At 41.8% G+C, this 23400-nt stretch overlaps 3 protein-coding genes across 3 annotated transcripts; 1 reads left to right on the top strand and 2 right to left on the bottom strand.

The window, feature by feature from the left end:
• Positions 1–99: 99 nt before the first annotated feature.
• On the bottom strand, positions 100–11168 carry dgke (diacylglycerol kinase, epsilon). The gene is made up of 11 exons (XM_085355191.1): positions 10509–11168; positions 9883–10042; positions 9671–9790; positions 9423–9566; positions 9175–9332; positions 8129–8177; positions 7897–8010; positions 7668–7739; positions 6062–6189; positions 5837–5948; positions 100–3844 (listed from the first exon to the last, which is right to left on the bottom strand). Exons 1-11 carry the CDS (start codon positions 10958–10960, stop codon positions 3623–3625), a joined length of 1731 nt encoding a protein of 576 aa, XP_085211317.1. The 5' UTR covers positions 10961–11168; the 3' UTR covers positions 100–3622.
• A 3065-nt stretch (positions 11169–14233) lies between these two features.
• On the top strand, positions 14234–17749 carry lg6h17orf67 (linkage group 6 C17orf67 homolog). Its single transcript, XM_085356433.1, has 5 exons — positions 14234–14315; positions 14418–14420; positions 15370–15470; positions 16721–16840; positions 17564–17749. The coding sequence occupies exons 1-4, from the start codon at positions 14261–14263 to the stop codon at positions 16835–16837; spliced, it is 276 nt and encodes a 91-aa protein (XP_085212559.1). The 5' UTR covers positions 14234–14260; the 3' UTR covers positions 16838–16840; positions 17564–17749.
• A 1756-nt stretch (positions 17750–19505) lies between these two features.
• Positions 19506–23157, bottom strand: cbx8b (chromobox homolog 8b). Its single transcript, XM_085356431.1, has 5 exons — positions 23005–23157; positions 22831–22874; positions 22555–22620; positions 22373–22439; positions 19506–20964 (listed from the first exon to the last, which is right to left on the bottom strand). The coding sequence occupies exons 1-5, from the start codon at positions 23071–23073 to the stop codon at positions 20125–20127; spliced, it is 1086 nt and encodes a 361-aa protein (XP_085212557.1). The 5' UTR covers positions 23074–23157; the 3' UTR covers positions 19506–20124.
• Positions 23158–23400: the final 243 nt, after the last annotated feature.

Below are 23400 nucleotides of genomic sequence, written 5' to 3'. Positions count from 1 at the left end.
TTTGACCAGAGATCATGGCTGCTGCTTTTCAGATGTCTATATAAAAGTGAATAAAGAGACAAACACGATTGGTTTATATATGAAAATATTTATGGGAATGTCATCAAATTCAAAAGATCGCTTCATTACATTCATTTCAATCAAAATGAGTTTCTCTCACCTGTAGTAGTAGTAGTAACCCATCAAACCCTCGCTACGATTCTTTTTGTAAACAGCTTTGTTTGACATGATTGTTTGATAAAAGCTTTCCCCCCCCCCCCTCAGATGGCGTTTCTGTGTTTAAAGTTTTTCTGTTGTTTTTCTAATGGAGTCATCTTGTAATAAAAATTTGTGATTTTTGTGTTTTCTGCAGATGTCTCTCACTCTTTATAATTATTATAATTTTACCCATGTCAAAAAGAAATAGCTATATTCAAATATGCAATAACGAAGTAATATCAACAGCAACAGTGAAATGTAACAATTGAATTTCAAATGCAAGAGCTGAGCTCTAGTAATCTAATCCCAGTGATGGACAGCTGCACAGCTTCACTCAATTTGCCTTAGACTCTAAATAAATACTGTTCTGTGTCTTCATAAATAATAAACTATAAGCTATGACTTGGCAGAATTCAAAACAACAATTAATGTCACAGTCATATCTCCCAAACAAGTTCATTAGCCGCGCTAGCATCACAGGGAGTGCAGTTCCTTGAATGACCACTTGAGGCTCTATTCAAACGAGAGTGCCGTGTTCGAGTGTCCAGCTTTGCCGCAGAAGAAAACACGTTCACAGCTTGATAGAAAAAATGTGGAGGGTTTCATAACAGCTGTGCAGCGGGTGAATTTTATTAAGGCTTATAGTTTGCTTTGTTAGCGCTGTAACAGGTGGATGTCAACACAGACGGCTGTAAACAATCGCTGTCTTCTAGACTTTACCTCAGATAATCGGATTAATGCGATGGAAAATGTAGTTACACTGAGCATGTAATCTTTTCACTGCAGTTATCTTACATATAACTTAGCTTGCTGCTACAGTCCATCCAAGAAGGTTGTGCTTCACTTTTTATAACTTAATTATATTTTTTTTAATTTGTAAATAAATAACAATGATAATAATTTTTAAAAAGCATGTCATAATAAGGGCTGTTTTTTGCATGTTGCACTCATATTTAATTAATAATTTAATTCAATTTTATTTATGTAGAACCAAATCTAGATAGCAGTCGCTTCAAAACAAAGCACTATAGATTCAACAGTAAAGATCCTAAAGTGTACAGAGAAAACTGAGTCGACCCCCTATGAGCAAGCACGACAACAGTGGGAAGGAAAAACTCCTTTTTAACAGGAAGAAACCTGCAGCGAGCAGCTAGGTGTATGGGGGGGAAGACAGGACAAAGAACTGAGAGCAGAGAGCAAGACAATGATAATAATAATACTAATAATAATTAATGATTAAATGTAACAGTATTTACACACAGAACTTGGTAATCAAGCTAAAAATGTGGCACTTCACCCTCTCATACAAATATGGCGACTTCTGGCTCAAAATAACCAAAAAGTCCAAATGCTAAAATTTAGGTGACATGACAGTACCAATGTCCATATTTTATATGTTTGGTAAGATTGAGCTAAAGTTACAGAAACGCTGGTGGAATCAGCAGTCTAATTCACATTTATTAAATTTTAATTGAAAATATGTGTATCTGATGCAGCCATGACACCCACTGCAGCTGTATTCAGCTCCAAGCAAGGATGTTGGCATGTTGTTCCTGCTATGTTAATTATGCTAATTCTCTATAAACAAAAGTATATATCGAATTAGCATCATGCTAACATTTCTCAGGTTGTGTTTAGAGTTTGAAAACTGTAGCTGAGCCTGAGACAGACACTTAGTTTTACTGTTTTGAGTATCACATCATGATCTGAAGTGCTCTAAATCAACCAAACATTAGGATTCATTGGAGATGACTTTCTCTACAAAACTGTAGTGACTCCTACAAAAAGCAGGGTGTTTTCTCTATAAATATACTAGAAGCATGATGCTAGCGTGGCTAAGGACCTAGTGGCTTTAAAACCCTGTCACATTTAAGCAGAATTCAGTGCAACACAGACAGCTCTGGTAAACATGGATGACAAGGTAAAAGTTCAAGCAGGTGTCCTTGAGCGACAACATTCGCCAAACAAATAGAGGGCGATGAAACCATGCGGTTTGGTTAACTGCCAGGGAGGTGCATATTTTGAAAGCAGTAGGCATCGCGCGGCAAGACTCGTATCCCCGTTCAGCCTTCGGAGCAGCTCCGGGTTCAAAACGAAGCACAAACTAACAGCTACAGACATTCCTGATATGACTCCGAGCAGCAGACCACCTCAAACAGCAAAACACAGAAACACAAAAGTCCTCCTGCAGAAATTCTGCTGAGTACAGAATAAACAGGAATTAGTATTTCACCTGAACATTACATGGATACGTACATGCGTGTAATGATCCTAATATATATGAAGACCACTCTATTATCCTGTCTACAGAAATACTGTCTTAAGTGGGCCACCTTGTGGTGACTTTTGGGTTAATGGGAGCATAATCTCAACAGCAGCTATTACGACGATCGGCAGTAACATCAAAGGTCAACATCCTGGGCAGTTTAAGGTACTTATCAGTGTAAATGCCAAAAAGTGCAACACAAAATATGTAAACAGGAGCAAAACAGAGGAAAAACAATGGTTCAAAATGAAGGCAAAATGGACCCACTAAACTACGTCTACTTGGCAGTACTTCCCAAACAGGCCTCAGCAACTCTGGCTATTTCCTGTAGCTCATACAGGAATGTCAACCATAGTTTATACACTTTAACGTATTATAATTTAACAGTTTGGCAAATGGCAGTGCACTTTAACGTAAACACTGATGTCTGCTGATTGATAACACACTGCGGTTTTATCAGAGTCCATGCCCCATCGAGTCCACACATTTCAAAGCCTGTGTGACTAAAAACCTGCCAGCAGTGTGATGATGAGGATCCTCAAAGACGATAACACATTTGACACATGAGCCACTGGGGCCTGCCAGCAAACGCAGGTCTTTCACTTTTTGTGCTTTTTGTGGAATACAAAATTTGTGGGAAATAAAGCATCAACCAGACAGCGCAACCTGCTGTTCTCTCAACAAACACAACGTCATCACCTGCTGTTGATTTAAACATGGCTTTTAGGGGTCGGTTAAACCTGGGCAACCTGTTAGAATGGCTCACCGATACCTGCAGGGCAGCACGGAGAATTCAATTGTAAATACAGAGTAATAAATACAGTATCGTCGTCTATAGATTATCTATGGCACGGAGGATCAGTGCAATTAAAGAGCAATCTGTCCAAGGAGAGACTGCCTGAGCTCTGAGTTAAAAGGGGAGTGTGTAGATAAAAGACCGAAGAAACAATTCACGCCAGCTCAGTAACAAACTAATCTTTCTCCGTCTGTGAGCTCTCTGAAAAGATTCTAAATTAAAACGTCTGTTCTAATCATCACGATGTGACTACAAAGACCTCGGAGGAGGAAGACTAATGCAAAGGAGGGAATAATGCAAACTAGGCAGAAATAAGTAACGAGGATAACAAGAGCTTCACGTCACACGATGTTTGCGGCGGGTCACGCTCGAGCAGACGCCGGCCCCGCCGCCCTGGGTGAGTCGTGAGGAGTTGGGCTCTCCGTCTCAGAGGCGCTGGTTTCATCGTCATCATCGTCCGTCTGCTCTGCGCTGTGGTACAGCATAAAAGCCTGGGTCTTATGGGTGATGGTGATGGTGCAGGGACCCTGCGCCCACGGCTCTCCATCCACCTGCATGGGCATCGTGGAGCTCTTCAGAACCAGCTGGAGATGGAAGAGCAGCGCACAATGAAAAAATGTTAGCTAAATCATACATAGGCCTATAGGTTAGCTTAGGCCAATCATTCACAGTCTAAATAGCGATCAAGTATACATACTGGTGCAACAGTGGGTGCTCATGCTAAACACGACCAAATTTTTAAATCTATGTATATAAAAGTGATCACTGTTTCAGGTTTTTTTTCTACTATTGGCTCTGTAGATGACCATATATAGCACACAGGCACACAGCTCCAGATGTGAACACAGATGTACAAACCTTCTGTTTAGGAGAGACAGCCAATCAGAAGAAAGTTGACTTATAGGGAGACATGTATAAGATAAATAAGACTTATTTTGAACTGTGATTAATGCAAAGCTACTCCAGTAGAATCCAATAATACAAATGTGTAGCTCAGAAAAGGTTTACTTTATTACCTTTAATAATAACAACTCAACGTGAGACTAAAATCAGTAACTTTCATCTTTGTTCTTTTTTATTTGTTGTGTTTTTTTTCCTTTAACAACTTTATTTCAGATCAGATTGGCAACAGTCCAGTTTAAAGCTTTCCTCGCCATTAACAGCCTGTTTTTTAAATCAGTATTTATTTTTTATATGAAAGATTTTATATGTATTCTCTTATTTTTTTTTTTTTTTGGAAGGTATGTGTAAGTGCCACCCTAAAGTACCTTCAGAGTCCACCAGGGGGCTTCAGAGCAAGCTTAGGCAAACACTGGATTTGGCCATTAATAGCAGTATTTTAAGCTTTATTTCTAATTCTTCTGATTGAAGCCTGTGAGAGCAAACAAAACAAAAAATGTTACTGATATAGATTATTTTTCTTCTCATCTATAACTCTGTTCCTCCATTACCTACACCCTCAGTTAGCAGCGATGCTTTTAAAATGTATTTAGTTAAATATGTGAGATATTCAAATACCAGTAAAATGAGTTTGTTGTTGTGGGTGCACTCTGGAAGCAAAGTCAAATCCACACGCAGGTGCGCCTTTGCAGTTTTTACAAAATGATGTTTGAAAGTAGCTGCTGTAATCTTAAGGCTTTACACAGCAGGCGTGTAAAATCTGTGCAGTGCTGGAGCCATTTATTCTTTTTTTCCTTTTTTTTTTGTTCTTGGTTTACTTTTTATCTTGGGTTATTTACAAGGTTTATTTTTAGGTTAATAATTGCTTAATTTTTTGTTTTGTATCTTTGTAAGTCAGACAGGAAGAACTGTAAGGACATTTTCTGTAAGTAAAAGGACTAGTATAGGACCAGCATGCACTGGGGTGGGCCTGTGGTTTTTTCCAGAGCTGGAGAAGCAGCAGGAAACAACATAAAATGGATCTTTGTTTGTTGCTTGCCAAACTGGATAAATAAACCGTAAAAGTTTTGGACATTGGACTTTTTTTTGCCTGCGTACAAAATATCACCACAGTTACAATATTTATGTAGTTAAATATGTGAGGTATTCAAATACCAGTAAAATGAGTTTGTTGTTGTGGGTACGCTCTGGCAGCAAAGGCAAATCCACACGCAGGTGTGTGCATTTATAGTTTTTACAAAATGATGTTTGAAAGTAGCTGCTGTAATCTTAAGGCTTTACACACCAGGTGTGTAAAATCTGTGCGAATATTTCCTGTGTTACAAAAAATGCACAAGATTAATTATTCTCAACTTACTCCCTGATATCATGAAATATGTTCAAAAGCATGCATCAGGGTATCTATTCTGCAATAACGCATCGCTTTTTCACTACATGCTTGGTGTGTGAAGGCCTTAATTAACAGTGAATTTTTTAATGAACGCTCTTTATGTCACAATGTAAAAGGAGAATGAATGAAGGTGAAATCAATCGAGGGTAAATGGACACATGCAGGAGCTCAGTAACAAAAGCCTAATCAGATTAGTCACAATTAGATTGGATTGAGGCGAATGGCAGTGAAAAGTAATTACTGTCGTTCTGCGTGGCCAGTAAATGAGGTAAACAGGAAGCCTTACTCTGACAGTGTGAGCCTGTCCCAGCCGTACAGGGTTGGCCAGCTTGACCTGGATCTGCGCACAGTGGAAGGAGCCAAATACACCCACCACCTCCAACAGGCCATCATCCAGCCTGCAGAGACAGGAAATAGCATGTTTACTTTCCATAGTACCGGTAACCTGAAGCAGTCGGTGCCAGATGGACCGTTTATATTTTCCTGACCAATATGCTCTTAAATGACCTACCGGGTAGGGGGGCACGGTTCATCTCCCATACCCTCCCACAGCCTGCAGCCTCCGCCCCAGTAGCCGATGTTACAGACTATGATGCCCTCCAAACTGGGAAGCTTCACCCTTTCCCCATCCAGTTCCAGCTGTGGCAGGAACACATGCAAACACACATAAATGTTTCACAAATCTTTATGTGTTATAAAAACATTTTTTAATAAGGATCTCTCTTACAATGTCTTATATTAAACAGCTGTAGCTACGATACACACTGATCAAGACATTTGTCAGTAAAACCACCTCAAAATGGGCAAATATGTCTGAAAACGTTGATCAAAACATAGAAAACATCAACCAGGTAAGAAAAATGAGACAGTGCAGACTATAAAATATCTAATTTGTTTTTACACATTAAATAAACAAATTAATTAGATTAGCATTATTACTGGCAGCACTGGAAACAAGGCTCTTACTAAAGTTAAAATAAACATCTTTACACCTGCAAAGCTGAGTAATTAACACTTCTTGATTCCGAAATGTTGAAACCTATAATTGAAAAGCTGTCAGGTTGTTTTTTTAACCTTTGCACTTTCATTAAAGTGTAATCAAGACAAGTGTGAATTTTTATTAAAGCTTGGCTACATAACAGCACCAAAAACATCTAAACACCCATTCAGCAAACTGTACGGGATCTGATAAAGAACTGGATTACTGCACAGCGTCTTTGGGCTCTGTGACAGGAGACTCTGACTAATCGCAAGTGAGCAGAGGACTGAAGGATTCAAATCCTGTGTGAAGATAATTATTTCTAAAGTAAATTCACATGTTTGTATTTTGGAACTTTCTTTTCATGTCTCATCAGAAGCTTTTGGACCGACTTGGCAACACTGGGACCAGTCGGCTTATATACAGACGCTGTTTTAATTTTAATTTGGATATCTGCCGATACCGATATGAATCCGATATCGTGTTTTTTAATCAATAAAACAGTTTTTTTTTTATATATTGCTGCATTTTGTATAAGATCATACTCAAGTTTAAATAAACAACAACACTAAAACTATTCTGTTATACCTGTATGTAAAAAAAACACAACTGCACCCAAAATATTTCATAGTTCAGCAAAACTGATCAATCTAATAAATTTAAACCTGCTCTATCCTCCCTATTCTGGTATTTTAAAGAGTCCTTAGCAGAAATATTAAGCAACCTAACTAACAGGGTTGCAAACTCCCAGCAAAAAAACAAAAAAACAAATACACACAGCCGCTCTATCACGTGAGCACACTGCTCCGACATGCTACGGTTATGAGCCGAGTTACGCCATGTCGCAAGTTTTGTGAGGTGCTTTTTTGATATTTAATGGATCGGATTACATTTTTTTATTTCTCTCCGATATCCGATCCAGTAATTTACGTCAGTATCGGACCGATACGTAATATCGGATCGGTCCATCTCTAGATGAGACACTGGTTTCTCTGCCCCCTGCTGAAGTCACAGGACAACCAATTCACATTTATAGAGAAAGCTTGATATGGCAGTGACTTACAGTGACTCGGATTCTCTTTATGAGCTTAAAACAAAATTTGCATAATGCTTCATCACGTGCACAAGTCCACCGTACCTCGATCCTCTTATCCAGATCTTTACATTCCTGCACTAAACAATCTCTGGTGCCATACAGGAAGTACACAGCCTGTGGGAAGAGGAAAGTACTCATTACTACAAAATGAAGCTGCATCTTTATGTCTCTACAAAAAAACAACAAAAATAACAAAAACAGTTACAGGATTAAGAGGTTTTTGCATTCATATTTAAACCCTGAGCCTGCTTTGTTTATTCAAATTACGGACCTTGTTGATGATGCGGCTGGAGAAGAAGGAGGGCGTTTTCTCACGGTGTGCATGGAAACTGAGCGCCATCAGAGCGTCGGGCCCCACAGAGAAGTAGTTGTTCATGGACAGAACCTGAGGAGGAAATCCAGCGTCTGCTTTATAGTACAGCTGAGTGCTTCCGCGGGTCAGGCATTGACATGTCACGAAAGACATCGGTGTTCATCAATCAGCACAGAGAGAAAAAACTCACCTTTGGTTTACGAAAGTAGACGCCTTTTGATGCTACCTGGACTTTCCATCTGAAAATAATCATGAAGGTGTTTAGCGGAATGAAAACAAACACAAACGGGTCAAAACGTTGGATTTCAGGAATCAAAGTTTTATTTCTATTTGGACTATTTACATTTCCTCACGTCTCAGTACTCATGCTGACTGTAATAACATTACACAGCTCTAAATTTTTAAGCGTAAATGATAAAACATAAATGTCCTTTTCATTTGTAATTCACATGCTTTTGAAAGTGCAGCTTGTGACATCAGATCACAAGTGGAAAACATTAAATCCAATGTAAACAACCATGAGGACACAATGTGACCCAGCCACTCAAACCACTTCTCGAGGTCAAGTGAGACGCATTTGACCACATCTGATTTGCAGTGTAAATGACTACAAGCCCACACCACTGACTGAACATGAGCTACAGCCACCTGATGACGACCCTACAGAAGGCCCCAAGCTGAAACATGTTACCCAGTAAAGTTTTTTCATATTCAGCAACGGTTGCTGGAGTTCTGACCTTTTCGTACTTTACCCTCTCACCCAAGTACCTCTGGAAGGAGGCTAAATTGTGCCAGAAACCGAGGTTTAAGTTTTCTACGAGAATAACAAACGCTGTACCCCTTGATTTATGACCTTAGTAAATACTTTCCTGATGAGTTCATGGTTATGGTTAAAGGTATGGATCCTATTCAACTCAAAAAGGACAATAAAGTAGGGTACATCTTAGGGGTTAGCTAGTGGATGATCATGATGTTGATGATCGACAATGGTCAAAGTGACTCACCAATTAATTTCCTAATATAGAAAGAAAATGTAAACACTAGCCGTCAACTAGAAGACACATCTGACCGCTTTTGTATAGATATAGTCGCCAAAGACACAGGACACAGGGTGTTTTAATTCCCCAAATACCTAAGAGACTACAGTTTTAAAAAGACTGGTGAACCTGATCAGTCTGTTCAGGCATTTCTGACTGATCCTGAGGAGTACCTGTCATCAGTATCAACACCGCTCACCTGTCCATTTTCACCACTTCAGCATCGAGGATGTTACGGAGAACCTGCTCCACGGGGATCTCTCCAGCATAGCCAGCTCCCCAGCCTAAAGTGTTAGAGAGGTCATTTCCTGTCCCCAGAGGCAGGATGGTCACCCTGGGGATGAACTGGTCCTGGCCCTGACAAAAGAAAGTAGAAAAGTGTCAAAGCGAAGAAGTAATGTGTAAAAGAAAGATCGCTCTTTTTTCTTGAGCGCAGAGACGTCTCACCTTTAGCTTCATAGCATCGATGGCATCGAGCACCCATCCCACTGTGCCATCACCTCCACACACCAGCACCTGGACACTGCCGGGGGGGAGGAGGGTGCACAGCTGGAGGGCTTTGGAAGGAGTCAGCTGAGATAAGTCAAACACCTGGAGGTGAAGCAGAAAACAAGATTAGTTCCAGGATCTGAAAAAGAGCAATGACAAAGTTTGCTCTCACTGAGACAAAAGATGCAGGCGAGCTGCAAGCTGACCTGCACCGGGTTGAGGAGGGTGCGAAACTCCCCCAGCAGCACCTCCCCCATGTTGTTCCCACTACGCGTGTTAGCCAAGACCAACACTGGAGTCCAGCCGCTGCCACAGGAAGAGCCGAGCTACAAGATACAAGCAGAAAACGCATTTTTAAAACATCTCCGGAGCACCCGACGTAGGAGCACTATGACGAGGCCAGTCGTGACTTCAACACCTTGCTGTACTCGTCGGGGTGCCTGCGGCGCAGCTTGTTGACACGGTAGAGGTAGTGAGGGGGGATGATGAGGTTGTGGAACTCGCCCAAGTCGCACACGTCTCCATCCGTCAAGCTCTCCATGCAGTCATCGTGCACTGTGGTCTGGCACCACACACACCTGAAGGAGGAGCAGGGGGAGCGAAACTATAAGAAAGGTGATGAAGCACATAAAAAGAAATACTGCCAATGAAAAGAAGACCCTGAACTGCTCACAAAGCGGGGGATGAGTGTCATGCTGAGGTGGGGTCTTTTAAGATTGAAATTTGCTATGTTGAACAGCAGCAGGAGCCCATTAGAGGTGGTTCCGTTATTACATGTAAACCCTAAAGTCATGTTGAGTCGTGAGAAAACCCAGATTTAAAATTCTAAAGAAGAATATATCGATGTGATTAAAAACCAATCTACAAATATAAAAAAGACTAAATAACCACAGTAAAGAGTGAGGTCTTTTATCATCCAGCTCTAACTCAGGAAACTTGATCATTTTTCTTTTAACTCGTGGGTGTAAAAAGAGGCTTTTGGTTGCAGAAACACGGCTGCACATCTGTTGCATCCCTTCAGCGGTTCTCGTCCAGCTACGCTACCTGATGTCGCAGAGCTTCGGCTGGGTCCCACACTGCTGCTTGCATACAGCACAGTAACTGGCCAGAGGCACATTTCCGCGGACCCAGCGATGCTCCATGGCTCCTTCGGGGCTGGAGGGGGCCATGATCTCCTTGCAGGACAGGCTGCGGTCGGCCCGGCGCAGGCACTGCTCGTCGGCGCACACGCCGCAGCAGTCGCAGAAAGCGCCTTGCAGGATGTGCTGGGAGCACACGCAGCAGTAGGTGGGCTTGTTGAACAGGTCGGTGTAGTGCCAGCCGTGCTTGCTCTTGCGAAAGAAATCCTTCATGTGCGATTTCCTCTTGGAGCGTTGTGCGCTGCACCACAGCGTGATGATGACCGGAACCACGACGGCCACGGAGGTCCAGAACAGTAGAGTCCACTCCTCCCGGGAGCCGCAGTCGTCCTGCGCCTCGTCCCCTTTTCCGCACATCGCTGCGGGACCGTGGCGAGACGCTAACGAGCGGAAATCAGTAGAAGGCAGATAAACGGCACCTAAAGGAGACCGGACACGCTCCACAGCTCCACGCGACGCTCATGATCACAAACACTAGCCGGAAGCTGGTTCTGAATCCAGCTAAAATATATTTTCTTGTATAGGAAGGTGTAAACAAGAGGACAGAGATATGACGTTAAAACCACGAGCCACCTCCTGATAGAGCATCAGCAGAGAGTTTTCACATGACAAGATGATCAACCCACGGAGGAAAAAACGTCATGACTTACATACTGCTGGGTAATTTCAGTAATAATGATTCAGCAAACTAAACGCTTATAATAGATGGCACGAAGCACAATGTAGGCCTACAATATTTGTAAAATGTTTAAAGTTTTATATTATAGAAGTATTTATCATATTTAAGGAAGCAGGGTGGTTTTCGTGGTTAGCACTGTTGCAAGAAGGTCCTGGGTTTGAATCCAGCATCTCTGTGTGGAGTTCTCCCCGTGTCTGTGTGGGTTCTCTCCGGCTTCCTTCCACAGTCCAAAGACATGCAGTTAGTGGGGTTAGGTTCACTGGTGGTTCTAAAATTGGTCGTAGTTGTGAAGGTGAGTGTTAGTGGTCGTCGGTGTTTGCCCTGTGAGGCTGATGACCTGTTCACTCAGTAAATGTATTGTGTTTCATTTCACCACTGGCCATCCTCATGCTCTTGGTCAGCTGTGTTTGGCATTATAAGGTTAACAGTACTTTAAGAGGAACTGGGATCCCTGAGGGGTGAGACTATTTTCCGTTTCCGTTGGAATGTGAGCGAACACGGAAGTAACTGAAAGTCGACATCTCACAATTCAAATTTCATCTCTGATTCAGCTGCCCCGGCTTGCTAGCAGCTGGTTATCAGCACGCATGCGCCTTGCGAGCGCAGAGCGCATTAGATAATCGCGTCGAGAGAACAGAAAGCTCTCTGGGTCCCGGGAATTAATCAGAGCAGTGACATTATGAGGCCGTAATAAGTCCACGTGGTTATTAGGACACGTGCATTAAGTTAAACGTGCAAAGGGAGTCGCGAGGAAATGGTAACAATGACGCACAATGACGTATTCCATCGAACGTCACCGGAGGCACTCCTGTACAGCAGCTAAATAAATATTAAGGGTTAGATTAGGATGACCAGACTTCAGCAAACTAAATGTAGGCAGGGGAGAGAGAGTGTGGGACACTTTACCCGTGATGCTCAGAGATATTTGAAACTAACACAAAAGTTGGATTTCGGGGACAGAATCGATTTATTTCTCTCTGAGAATAACGTTTAACATTGTTCATAACTGTATTTTAGCTGCTGGTTTATTGAGTTTCGTTAGGATGCATCTGTTTGTATGCTACGGGCGCACCCGTGAAACTCAAATAACTGATTTAACAAAAAGAAAGAAAGAAAAGAAAATAGGAAACCCTGATCCATAATTCTGCGAGAATCACATTCAATCGGCTCAATCCAGTTTCTAGAGATTTCCCATATTTGCTGCAATTGCACTTCCTTTTCTTTGTGGCAGTTTTTTTTTAAAATGAAATTTAAAAAAAAAAACCTCTTAACTTTGCTGTGATTCAGATTTTTTATTTAGCGCAGACATCGTATAAGGTTAAGCTGCAGGGGTAACTTAACATGGAACACCGTCCGAATGTGTGTGACAAAGGATAATGAATAACAACCCTGCTGAGAACGGCTAGACTGCTACTTCACCTTAATTAGTGACTATTCAGTCATATCACTGGTGTTTTGGAGAGTAAAAATTAGAAATGCAAAGTGGAAAAACTGAACGAGAAAAAGGCAGAACATGCCGACTGGTCTCCAAATGGGTTAGACGGTAGAAACAGCGGATCCTCCACTTCCCATGATGCCGTCTTTCACATGTCCGGTCATCGTGGTTATTTCCTCTGACTCGCCTGCTGCGCCACACAGTACAGACTCTATTCACAGGTCAAGCAAAGTGACGTTTCAGTGTACTTTGTGTGGAATATTCTTTAAAAAAAAAACGCGTTTATTTAATAATGTTGTCTTACAAACATTTTTTTTGTAAGAAAAAAGGCAGAAAGAAAGGGGAAAATAAAACGTAGTTAACAGACGGATACATGTAAATATTACACTATGAATGGGGTGCACAGCTGGTATGACATAAAAATATAAGAGCATCTAAAAACAAGACTATAACTATGCATATGACTATGCTTGCAGCACCATCTAGTGGACAGACTTTTACCTGCAACCTAACCTAACACCTACGTTTAATACATTGAAATAGACTTATTCTGCTTTTCCTTGTTTTTACATCTTTGCTGTTCCTAGGACTGCGTTCTTCTGGACAGAGAGCTCGGATGTTGTTCCTGGGATCTGCTGAAGCCACTAGCCCAGCTTGGGGGTCACTGCACTGAGCACTCCGATTACCACTGGGACCACTGTTGCCTTCACCCTCCACATCTTCTCCAGCTCTCTCTCCGTCCTTGGTACTTCTGCTATGGTCGTTTTCCTCTGCTTGTCCACTACTACTATGTCCGGTTGGTTAGCCATCACCAGTTTGTCTGTCTGTATCTGTGAGCTAGACCCCAGCCTCTATGGATCTTGTGCTCAGAGCTTGTTCCTGTGCTGCCGTGATTAGTGCCTCTGTGCTGTCTTTCAGAGCAGCCACTGGTAGGATTGTTTTGCTTTTGTTTATAGCCTGGATCTTGTTTGTCCCATACAGCTGACGTGCCTCATCTCTACAGGTATTTGGTGGTTTCAGACTGCTTTTTCTACTTTTTGCTCTATATGATGTCACTGAGAGGATACAGAAGCTCCGCCCAGCTGGCGTGCAAATCTTCTGTTTACATGGATCAACTGATCATAACAAATTTGTCTTAAAGGGGGAGGATCTAAAGCAGCTTGTTTCAGAAAGAGGAGGAACTGATGGGGTCTACAAAAAGCTCAGCATACGATAATATGGATAATTTTTAACACTCAATCATGCAAAACGACACTGTTAGGGTACAATAATAAAAATAAGGAGCTGTAAATTAGTTAGTTATTCACAGGAACTGTTCACCTTTAAAGCATTAATTGGTAAACTATATATCTTTACATGTGCTAATGTGTCACTAATATTTACAGTTTATTTGAAACCTTGGTAGTCTGAGGCAGTGTGTTGTGGCCAGAGTCAAGGAGGAAGCAGAGGAGGAGGAGGATCTCCTCTTTTCACCCCCTCTGGACTCTGGTCAGGACCTCAGAGTTGAGAGGGCTCAGGCAGGAAAAGGGCGAAAAAGAAAAAGATGAAGAAGCTGGTGGTGTTTTTGCTTTGCGTGGTCCTGCTGACCATTTACACAGGTAGGAAATTCTCAGGGAATTGACGCATGGAGGACAGTGACCTGTCACATCAGAACACCTTTTCAGGTGCTCTGCGTCTTGTTTTTTGCAATTGTGAGGGAGCTGGTGTAGTTATATCCTTAGACGTTGAAGAGTAATGCATACCATTGTGGTAAGAATAGGTTATTTTAAGGGTAGTTTGCTGCACCTTCCTTTTGTTGTGGTAGAAATATTTACATAGATGTGCAGAAGATCTTTATTTGTATTTTTAGCCCAATCTTTTTGAAACACTGTTGTATTTTATAACAATTGACTTTTGGCCTGATTTAAGCCAGAAGACTTTCATGTCATCAGGATGGTTTATTTTTGTGGCAATCCACAGGTGGACGTACACCGTGAGTATTTTTGCCACGTTTCTCTGAGGCTCCAGGCAGCACCAGCAGCTCAGGCCTGTGTTGACAGAGTTTCACAGCAGCTCCCTGTGGCAGGAGAGGAACAGAAAGCCTGCTGGGGTCACATGCTGCATGGGCTCGACTCCCTGGGGAGCGAGGGGGCTGAATGGGCACTTTGTTACCTTCCACCAAATACCCTGCTTCCTAATGCAGGCCCGGGCTTAGAGAGAGAGGGAGACAGAGAGTGTGTGTGTGTGTGTGTGCGCGTGCGCCTGCCACTGGGGAATAAACAGCCTCACATAGACACTAGCTAAATAGATCGGGCCAGCCACAGCTCACGAGCAGCAAATAGTGTGAGAGTTTTATTTATGGGCCTGAGTACAGCTTTCAGTGAGAGGAATGCTATTCTTATTAACCACAACTTAGCTGCCAAGAAAACAGATGTCACAAACAAAATATCTCAGGCAGAGGTTAAATTCAAAGCAGGCAGTTTTAGTTCCTGAGTCTAAGAATAAGCAAAAACAGAGGAAGCTGCCAAAACACAAACACTGACTCACATCTACAAGGCAAGAGCAAAACAGTCTTATCCTAACCTGCTAAACCTTCTTCTACAGCACCGAAAGAAGTCAACGTAAGTAAACGTTTACTTCCAAACTCTTATCTTTACATTTTTTTCCCTTTAGATGCAAACCCCATAATCAAGGAGAGCGTAGCTAAGCAGCTGCTCCGTACCAAGAGGCAGGACCGGCCAATGAAGGCTGGCTACCCCGATGAGCCAATGAGGGTAAGGTCCACTCAGAGCAAAGAGCACAGTTAGTATATTGGAAAAAGCACAGATTTAACCAAGAGTATTGAACCTCTTCAGCTCTGTTGCCACAGTTTGTGCTGTCCTGTTTGTCAGCAGGATAAAAGCCGAACATTGCAACACAGTGTAAGTGCTGCAAGCAATTTAAATTTTGGTTTTTCTGGTAAATTTGAGTCCTGCTCATGTCACTCGTCCATATAATGAATTCATTCTGTGTGTGTTTTAAAGCTTTTAGTTATAGTGTTTAATCACATTTATGCGGGTTAAACAGTTTTAAGTTGAAGATATAAAAGCATAAGCAAATCTGTCTTATCACTTTGTTTCTAGACCAGTCAGCACTGACTCCGGTGAGGAGCTTTGCAAAGGCAGTATTTTTAAAACATTCATAGACCTTCAGAGAACATTTAAAGCGTGTTACAATATTTTATAAAACATTTATTATTATTATTGTTTATAGTCTGCTTAGAGATGGTAAGCGTTAAAGCTTTGTGAGTGTTTTTATGAATGAATTTTTATAATTTTTGTACATTGCAAATACTTTTGAGTTCACCTCATTTTATTAGTCTTTGTTTGTTTAGTGTAATTTAGTGACTCTTCCTGCGTTAAATCACATGCAAAATTAAAATAAGGTCAAAAAAGGTCAAGTGGGACAAGAAAAATATATATGTTAAAAAAAATTAAAATAAGGTAAAAAAACAAACAAATGAAAATTAAATAAAATATAACAAATAAATACAATATAATTCCATCTATTGTATAATTAAAGGGAATTTTACCTAGGATCATTTTTCAGAATATATTCTATGTGTATATTTATAATAAACTGTGTCATTACATATTATTTAATACATATGGTACCTGTAAAAGAAAAACAACAAAAACCTTTGACCCTTTCTCTGTGGGACAAAGAGAGCACGGACACAAAGGTCCGAGTCACCTAATCTAATTTACAGGTTACAGCTGAGACTCTGAGCTTGTCGGTTCCTGTCAGTACCTGAGCTTCTTAAAGTAATCTCTCTGAAAGCACGTGCACTGCTTTTATTACATCCCCCAGCTCTGTACAGGACACGTGATATCACCCTCGGTTTACTCATCTCTGTCATTTTATGTTGTGCTGTGTTTCAGTTTGCAAAATGAGCTCCAGCATTTTTCTTTCGTTGTTTCTTTCAGTGTGCACTCATCTGTCTTTTGGTTCGTCTTATTCAATGATGTCAATCTTCTCCCTGCAGGAGCATCTGCTCCACATGCAGGCTCTGGATCTGAGGGCCCGGGAGACCAACTTGGAGCACTGGCTGAACCCTCACTGCTACCCACGCTGCGACAGAAACTATGGACACCCGGTTTAAAAGGTGGCAAAAGTCGCCCGAAGTCTCAACTTTCACTTCTAACCCCAACTGCAAACTATTCATGAGTGACTACAGCACAGTGCATCTACACAGCAACAGACCCCTCAGTTTTCATCTCAGTCACCTTTTTAGACACCTTTTATTCCCTGATGGCTAAAGCCCTTGTCTCTTTTGAACTGAATGACTTGTTTCTGTATTGGAAGTTTGTCTCTGCTGTTGTGTTAGTGCTCTTCCTGTTTTTTGCGATTTTATCAAGACTGTTTGGCACAACAGGAAACCTCAGAAAGCTGTGAGAAAATATCTCACAGCCAGGGCTCTTTTCTTTGAACACTATTAGTTTTCTTGCTTAACTCTTTTCAAAAGTCAAACTGGCTCACTATCAGTGGTTAAGAATGACAAAATCAGGCTTATTCGCCAGTTCTGAGTTAAATTGTGATAACGCCAAAGTGTCACTTTGACATGAAAGAGGATCTGAGTTCCCTGTGATAAAGTTTCAGTTAAGGGTGAAGTGATGTCCATGTGGTTTGGTCATAAAGATAGTAAACCAAGTTTGGTGGCCTGCTTGAATCTAAAACTATACCTGAATATTAGATGTTAATATGAATATTAAGACTGATTTGTGCCTCACTTCACAGTACATATGGATTTAAGGGGATATAGAATTATTTTTTTTTAACTACACTGACAAACTTGTTTTTAATCTGAATTTGTTTTCTCTCTCTGCAGTAAAAGGCCTGCTGTGACTGACTGACCATGGACTGAAGCTGGAGTCTCTTTTCTCATTATCTTTCAATCTAATGACCAAAATATGCATGTGTTGTATTATTTCTAGAGTGAATTCTTTGTAATTTGCTCCTTTACGCCTTTATTTCTGTAGCTGCACAGACTGAAATTTGTTAATGAATAGAATAAAATAAATCATAAGCTCCAATAAAGTTGTATTTATTTGTTTGAATAAGAGCGAGACTGCAGACCTGCATGCAGATCTTAATCATTTCCTTTTTTCTGAAGACAGTCGACTGGATTCTGGTTTCAGTGACATAAAAGTTTTAGCGCCTCAAGTTATTTGCATATTAGATGGCGTTTTTTTCTCTGCTTAACACCTTGAAGCGGAGGCAGGCCAGAATGTTTTTCCCTTAGCCGTGTTCGTGCGTCTAAACGCCCCCTTCACACACCTTTCCCCCCGTCCTCACGCTTTGCTTTACAAAAGCTCTAAGAAACATTTTATTTCGTTTTTGGGGAAATGAAACAAACACGAAGGATTTTGCTGTTCTGATAAAGTATATTTGTGTGATAATTACCGGATTTCAAACTTGGATAAACTGGCTGACCGGATGCATAAAACTAAATGTGGGACAAAACGTGCGCGCGCAAGACGGCAGTCCACACTTGTAGCTGACAGAAAATTGAACACAAGCAAACGTTGAAAGTGCACCATCGTTCACCTGACGCAGGGCGAAGGGAGGCGCACGCCGTGAACAGGTCACCACTGTGACACCTCAGAATGACCAGTTAACCTAACGCGCATGTCCTCGGGCTTTGAGAGAACACAAACTCCACAGACAGTCGTTCAGAAAGTTTGAACCCACATCAGCCACTGCACCACCCGCATCATGTGGAGGACATATACAGGCCTGCTGTATTCGCCCCCAGTCTGTTTACGTACAGAAATTACGAATGAAGCTAAAGAGGGTTTGTTTTTGTCATATTTTTATAGGCGACATATGTATGTTTTATTATTATTTTATTCTAAAAACCGATAAAATTGATTGTTAATGACCTCACCCGTTTTCCTGTCTGACCGCGTCGCTCCTGATTTTACGCCACACACGTGCGGTGATTGAAGCGCTCCAATCTGTACAGTATGAACGCCGTAGAACCCGCGATCGGTCCACATGTGAGTAGGCCTGTGTCGCGGATGAATAAAGCAGAGCCCCGCTTTATATTGCTGTGAAATGTGTGCACCTGCATGCGGAACAATTTACCCGTTTCTCATTTTTCACCGCACTCTGAGGCTGTTGTCTGAGGCCTGTCCTGGCGCAATCGCATACACAGAAAATATCATGAAATCAATCAAAAACATTAAAAATGTGTTTGCTTTTAAATATACCTTGAATAAAAATGGAATAATTATTGGAATGACTGGCTGCATTTGGTCATTTCAATCGTTTTCTTTTTCTTTTTTTAATAATAAAACTAAGCGGTCATGCAGCCACGTAGAGTCACGACGCATACAAAAATTAAACAATGAAAGCAGATTCACGGACTTTTATTGACCAGAGGGGGGAGAAATTTGTGCTGTTGCAACTCTGGAGGGAGAATCATGTAGGCCTCCCGCAGGACTGTGCGAGCCGGGCTGGGTGATGAGCCCGAGGCCTTTAACTTTTGGCGCAACTTTGCAGAAATTTCAATAAATAAATAAATATTAAACAACGCGTTGAAATCGAGAGATATTATTATATGTGGGGAATATAAAACTAAGCCCGGCGGTTAAGTCGTTTGTCGGGTCTAATTGATGGATCTAAGCGGAACCCGGAGGGCTGACGATGGTTTAAAAACAACACAAAGAAATGAGAAATTCAAATGATTTATTGAAAAGCGTCTAAAAAGCAGTTTGACAACAACCTCTTTTTTGTCAGTTACAACAAAGCTGTATGATCGTTTTTCTATGAAAATGTAAAATATAGGAACTATGTTAATGGAAAATGTTATATTAACTTTGGGAAAACTTCAGAGAGTGTGTTGAATTTGTTAATTTACTTTAGGTTTTAGAAATCTCCGAGGCAAACTCGGTCTTTGAAGACAACATAAAGATTTTTTCTAATACTTTTAAATTCAAAGTGCTTGAGTTAATTTTTAAATATTATTCCAGGATTTGAAATCAAGCGAAACCTTTCAGTCAAATCAGTTCAAATAAAGAGAATTATTCAGACCACAACCTGAATTAAATATCCTCGCTGCACAGCTCAGGTGGGAAGAAACGTGGAAAAAATACATTCTTGTTAGTTTTAAATGCAAAATAGTAAAAGTCACAAGGTCTGTACAGAAAGTAGCCACTCGCTGCAAAGGAAACATGCAACTCATGTTAACCATTGCACAATGTGAAAGGGACTTCATTTGATTTGGTCAATACATTAAATAGATGTCCAGCTTTATATTATATACACATATGCACATTATGTTATTTGCCTTTTTACATTACATACAAAATCTGCGTTGCTTGATAATCCCACCATGTCCTATAAACTTCAGATCTGCTGAAAGTCAGAAAACAGAGCATCAGTCAGTCATCTTTTGTCCTTGAAGAAGCCTTTAGAAGTGCTGCTCTCCTTGATGGTGACCGTCAGGAAGTTGGTGGTCACGTCTGTCACCAGGACCTTCTCCACGTTGCCGAGAGACGGCCTCCACGTCACTTCGTCCAAATCGTCGTCGAGCCGCGTTGGGGACGGCCTGTCCAGAAAATAAGGCTTTTCCATTTGGGGGAGCTCGGCGGGACGACTCAGACTCATTTTGGAGTGGTGCTTGAAGTGTGCAGGTACCAGGTAGGCGGAGACGTCCTTTATTCTGTGAGTGTCCATGTCTGTTCTGTGAGGATGCAGGCCGCGGTCTGAGTACAGCTGTTTGTAGGAGCTCTCCCCAGAGCGCTGTGTGTGGTGATGGTGGTGGTGATGGTGGTGGTAATGATGTTTATGGCTGTGGCCGTGGTTCTCTGGATGTCTGTGGGCCAGTTTGACCAGCCTCATGTCTTCGCCCCCCTGGAGCTTAGCCAGTTTGTGAGGGCCGTGGCTCTCCTGCTCCTCCCCTCTCCTTTTATGGTGCTCAGAGAAGACCTCATTAAACCGCGGCTTAGGCTTGGGACCTCTCTTTTTAGGTATGTGGATGAGGTCTTCTGAACTAGTATGAAGCAAAGACTGCTGGTGCTCACGAGGGCTCAGTTCAGGCGGTCGGACGCGTACGCTTTCTCCACGGTTGACGGTACTCGGTGGGAAGATGGTGGGCACGACAGCTCTCAGGCCCTCTCTGGCCCTGGGGGTGGCAATCGGTTCTGGGGTCGGGTAGGTGACGCGCATTCCTCGGACTGCTTCGCTCCTGAAGTCATAGGACTTGGACTTCACCTTTGCCTGAGCCTATCAGAAAATTTTTGAAATTAGTATTTTAAGAAAATGACACCATTTTTCATAGCGAACATCAAACTGAATCAGTTAAAAGGGATTCATTCATTCTTTTATCGTCTGCTTTTTCTATTAATTTGTAAAATGTAATTTAAACAGCCTATTGATTGCTTCTACCTACACCTGTCATATTGGACTGCTAATAAACTAACTATCGAAAGAGTGGATATTAATCTTACATCAATAATTCACAGCAATAACTAGTTTCAGGGCACCATGTTTATTACTCAACTTCTACCAATCCCCTTTAAACGAGCCCTGTCAGTGGAGACTCTGGCATTTTGTTCAAGACAAACTGCCGCTCATTAAGCAATTTTCACGGTTCACCGCTCTGAACAGATGAAGCATCAGGCCGTGATGTTTTCCTCGGCTCATTGGAAAGTAACATGTAATCATAAAATTTTAATTAAATAATTTATTTCAGACACATATCCATTTCAGTATATAAACTATTTGTTTTATATTTTTTAATCTATTTATAAATTACACAACAGGGACAACAAATGCATAAACGGCATGTGTTCAAGAAAAGAAAAACACCTCATGTCCTTTAAAGTAGAGTAGTTTTATAGTTCTTACAACTACATTTTAGAGGCAAATAAATTTGTACATTAAAATTCAAGTGAGATTTTTTTTTATTACTGATCTACAAAATTGGAGAACTTAAACATTCCTGAATTCTAATTTATTACATGCCACCTGGAGCTTTTCCATTTTTGCTTTAAAAGTGGCTTTAATAAAGAGACAACAGACCCAGAGCGTGTAAAAAAAAGAAGAAGATGGAAAAACAGCCTGGCTGTTTGTTAAACACATTTTATTTAACAGGACACAAAGAGTCCTTATGTAAGCTATAGTCCATTAAAACAGCTGCATAATATCTGATTTTTCTCTTCATTTAGAGAAGCAGAAATAACCAGATACATGCCAAACTCTCTGGGTCAACCCATTTGTCAGGACCTAGAAATTATTTTATCATATATATTCTAATGCCTGGTATCACCACAAAATTAACAGTTCAATTTCCCCAGTTGAAAAAAGCCCCCCTGATGGGACACCTTTTGCGATGTGCTTCTGGCCCTATGGGGCCGCTTGTTTGACACCCCTGTCTTTAGGTAGTCAAAGCCCGTTTTAGCATGTCAATACATCCCCATTAGGCAATAAACAAACTGAATACACTCCCATTCATGGGTAGGCTGTCCTAATTATGCATAATTAGCATATTTAACCTGCTCATTCACTAATGCACTCAAAGAAAAAAAATTAAGAAGCCACAATCTACAGAAGTGAAGAGAGCGCAGGAAGGGTTTGTTGGGGCTTTATTAGAGACACGCAATAAAAAAATAAAGCAAGCTGCCAGCTTTACCTTAAGCAGAAACGTCTTGGGTTTTGGTCCTCTCTTTTTGGGCCCGTAGAGCTCCCTTTCACGCTCCCTGTGAAAAACCAGACACCCATTTTGAGTGTCACGGGAGCAAAGTGCACCGAGGACAGCGTACAGTTACCGAACACTCACTGGCTCTGCCCAGAAAGGCCACACAGACATCTTACCTCTGTTCAAAAGCGGCGAACAGGCGGGAGTCCAGAATATTTTCCTCCGGTTCCCAAGTGCTGTATCTGCGAATTAAAAACGCAGAGTTAGACAGAGGGAGCGGAGACTGACACACGGCGCTAGCCTGCGAGCTAAAAATCTCCACCGTGCTCAGTTTTAATCCCGCTGTCTCGCTAGCTGTGATGTGCTGTGCTAACGACAGCCACAGCCGAGACAGTGCGGGCAGGGCAGCCGCGGGGTGAAAACATAATGAGGCTCAGTGTAGCGGGACTTACTTGGGAGACCACCCCTTCCATTTCACGAGGTATTCAATGCGACCCTGCATGCCATCAGAAACAAACAGACAGGACTTGGTTAGCTCGCAAGGGTTAACAGTAGTATGAGAGTGCGGCGGTGGTGGTCTTATTCAGCATTCTGGGAGAAAAGAGCACGTTACATCTCCCGCCTACCTTCCTGATTCTGCGTTTGATGATAGACTCGGCAGCGAACACCCTCTCCCCGACGGCAGAAAGCTCCATGTTTACCCCAGTGCTACCTCCCGTTAGCTGGGTGGACGCTAACGCTAGCAGAGCAGATATTTTTCTCCAGTCCCAGCCACTCTGAATTCCCGACAGACCATAATACTCCCGAACAGAATGGACGTCAGCGCAGTTTTTTCACAGCGTTGCTAAGGAACCGCAGTCGGTGGAACCTTTAGGCGAGCACCCATTGGTCGAACCGTTGCTACGTGCTCTGGTTGCTAAGTGGAGAGGAGGAGCTTGCGCCTCTGCGAATTCTTCGGGGAGGGGGAAATGGTGGCTTTTTTCCCCGCGCGGCGAGTGAATCATTTCGCGCAAGTTATGTGC

Source organism: Diplotaxodon limnothrissa, linkage group LG6 (genome assembly GCF_057381915.1).
Source record: "Diplotaxodon limnothrissa isolate DT_005_m linkage group LG6, D_limnothrissa_male_GT1.1, whole genome shotgun sequence".
NCBI classification, from domain to species: domain Eukaryota; kingdom Metazoa; phylum Chordata; class Actinopteri; order Cichliformes; family Cichlidae; genus Diplotaxodon; species Diplotaxodon limnothrissa.
Note: the sequence above shows the minus strand (reverse complement) of the source record. Positions and strands in the feature narration are given on the sequence as shown.

Coding starts and splice junctions, on each gene's coding strand:
- cbx8b (XM_085356431.1), bottom strand. CDS start 23,073: ATGGAGCTTTCTGCCGTCGGGGAGAGGGTGTTCGCTGCCGAGTCTATC. Junction 22,875..23,004: donor TCAAACGCAGAATCAGGAAG/GTAGGCGGGAGA, acceptor GATGGCATGCAG/GGTCGCATTGAATACCTCGT. Junction 22,440..22,554: donor TTCGCCGCTTTTGAACAGAG/GTAAGATGTCTG, acceptor GGTTTTTCACAG/GGAGCGTGAAAGGGAGCTCT.
- lg6h17orf67 (XM_085356433.1), top strand. CDS start 14,261: ATGAAGAAGCTGGTGGTGTTTTTGCTTTGCGTGGTCCTGCTGACCATT. Junction 15,471..16,720: donor ACCCCGATGAGCCAATGAGG/GTAAGGTCCACT, acceptor TTCTCCCTGCAG/GAGCATCTGCTCCACATGCA.
- dgke (XM_085355191.1), bottom strand. CDS start 10,960: ATGTGCGGAAAAGGGGACGAGGCGCAGGACGACTGCGGCTCCCGGGAG. Junction 9,567..9,670: donor CCCTCCTCAACCCGGTGCAG/GTCAGCTTGCAG, acceptor CTTCACCTCCAG/GTGTTTGACTTATCTCAGCT. Junction 5,949..6,061: donor GAACCGTGCCCCCCTACCCG/GTAGGTCATTTA, acceptor CTGTCTCTGCAG/GCTGGATGATGGCCTGTTGG.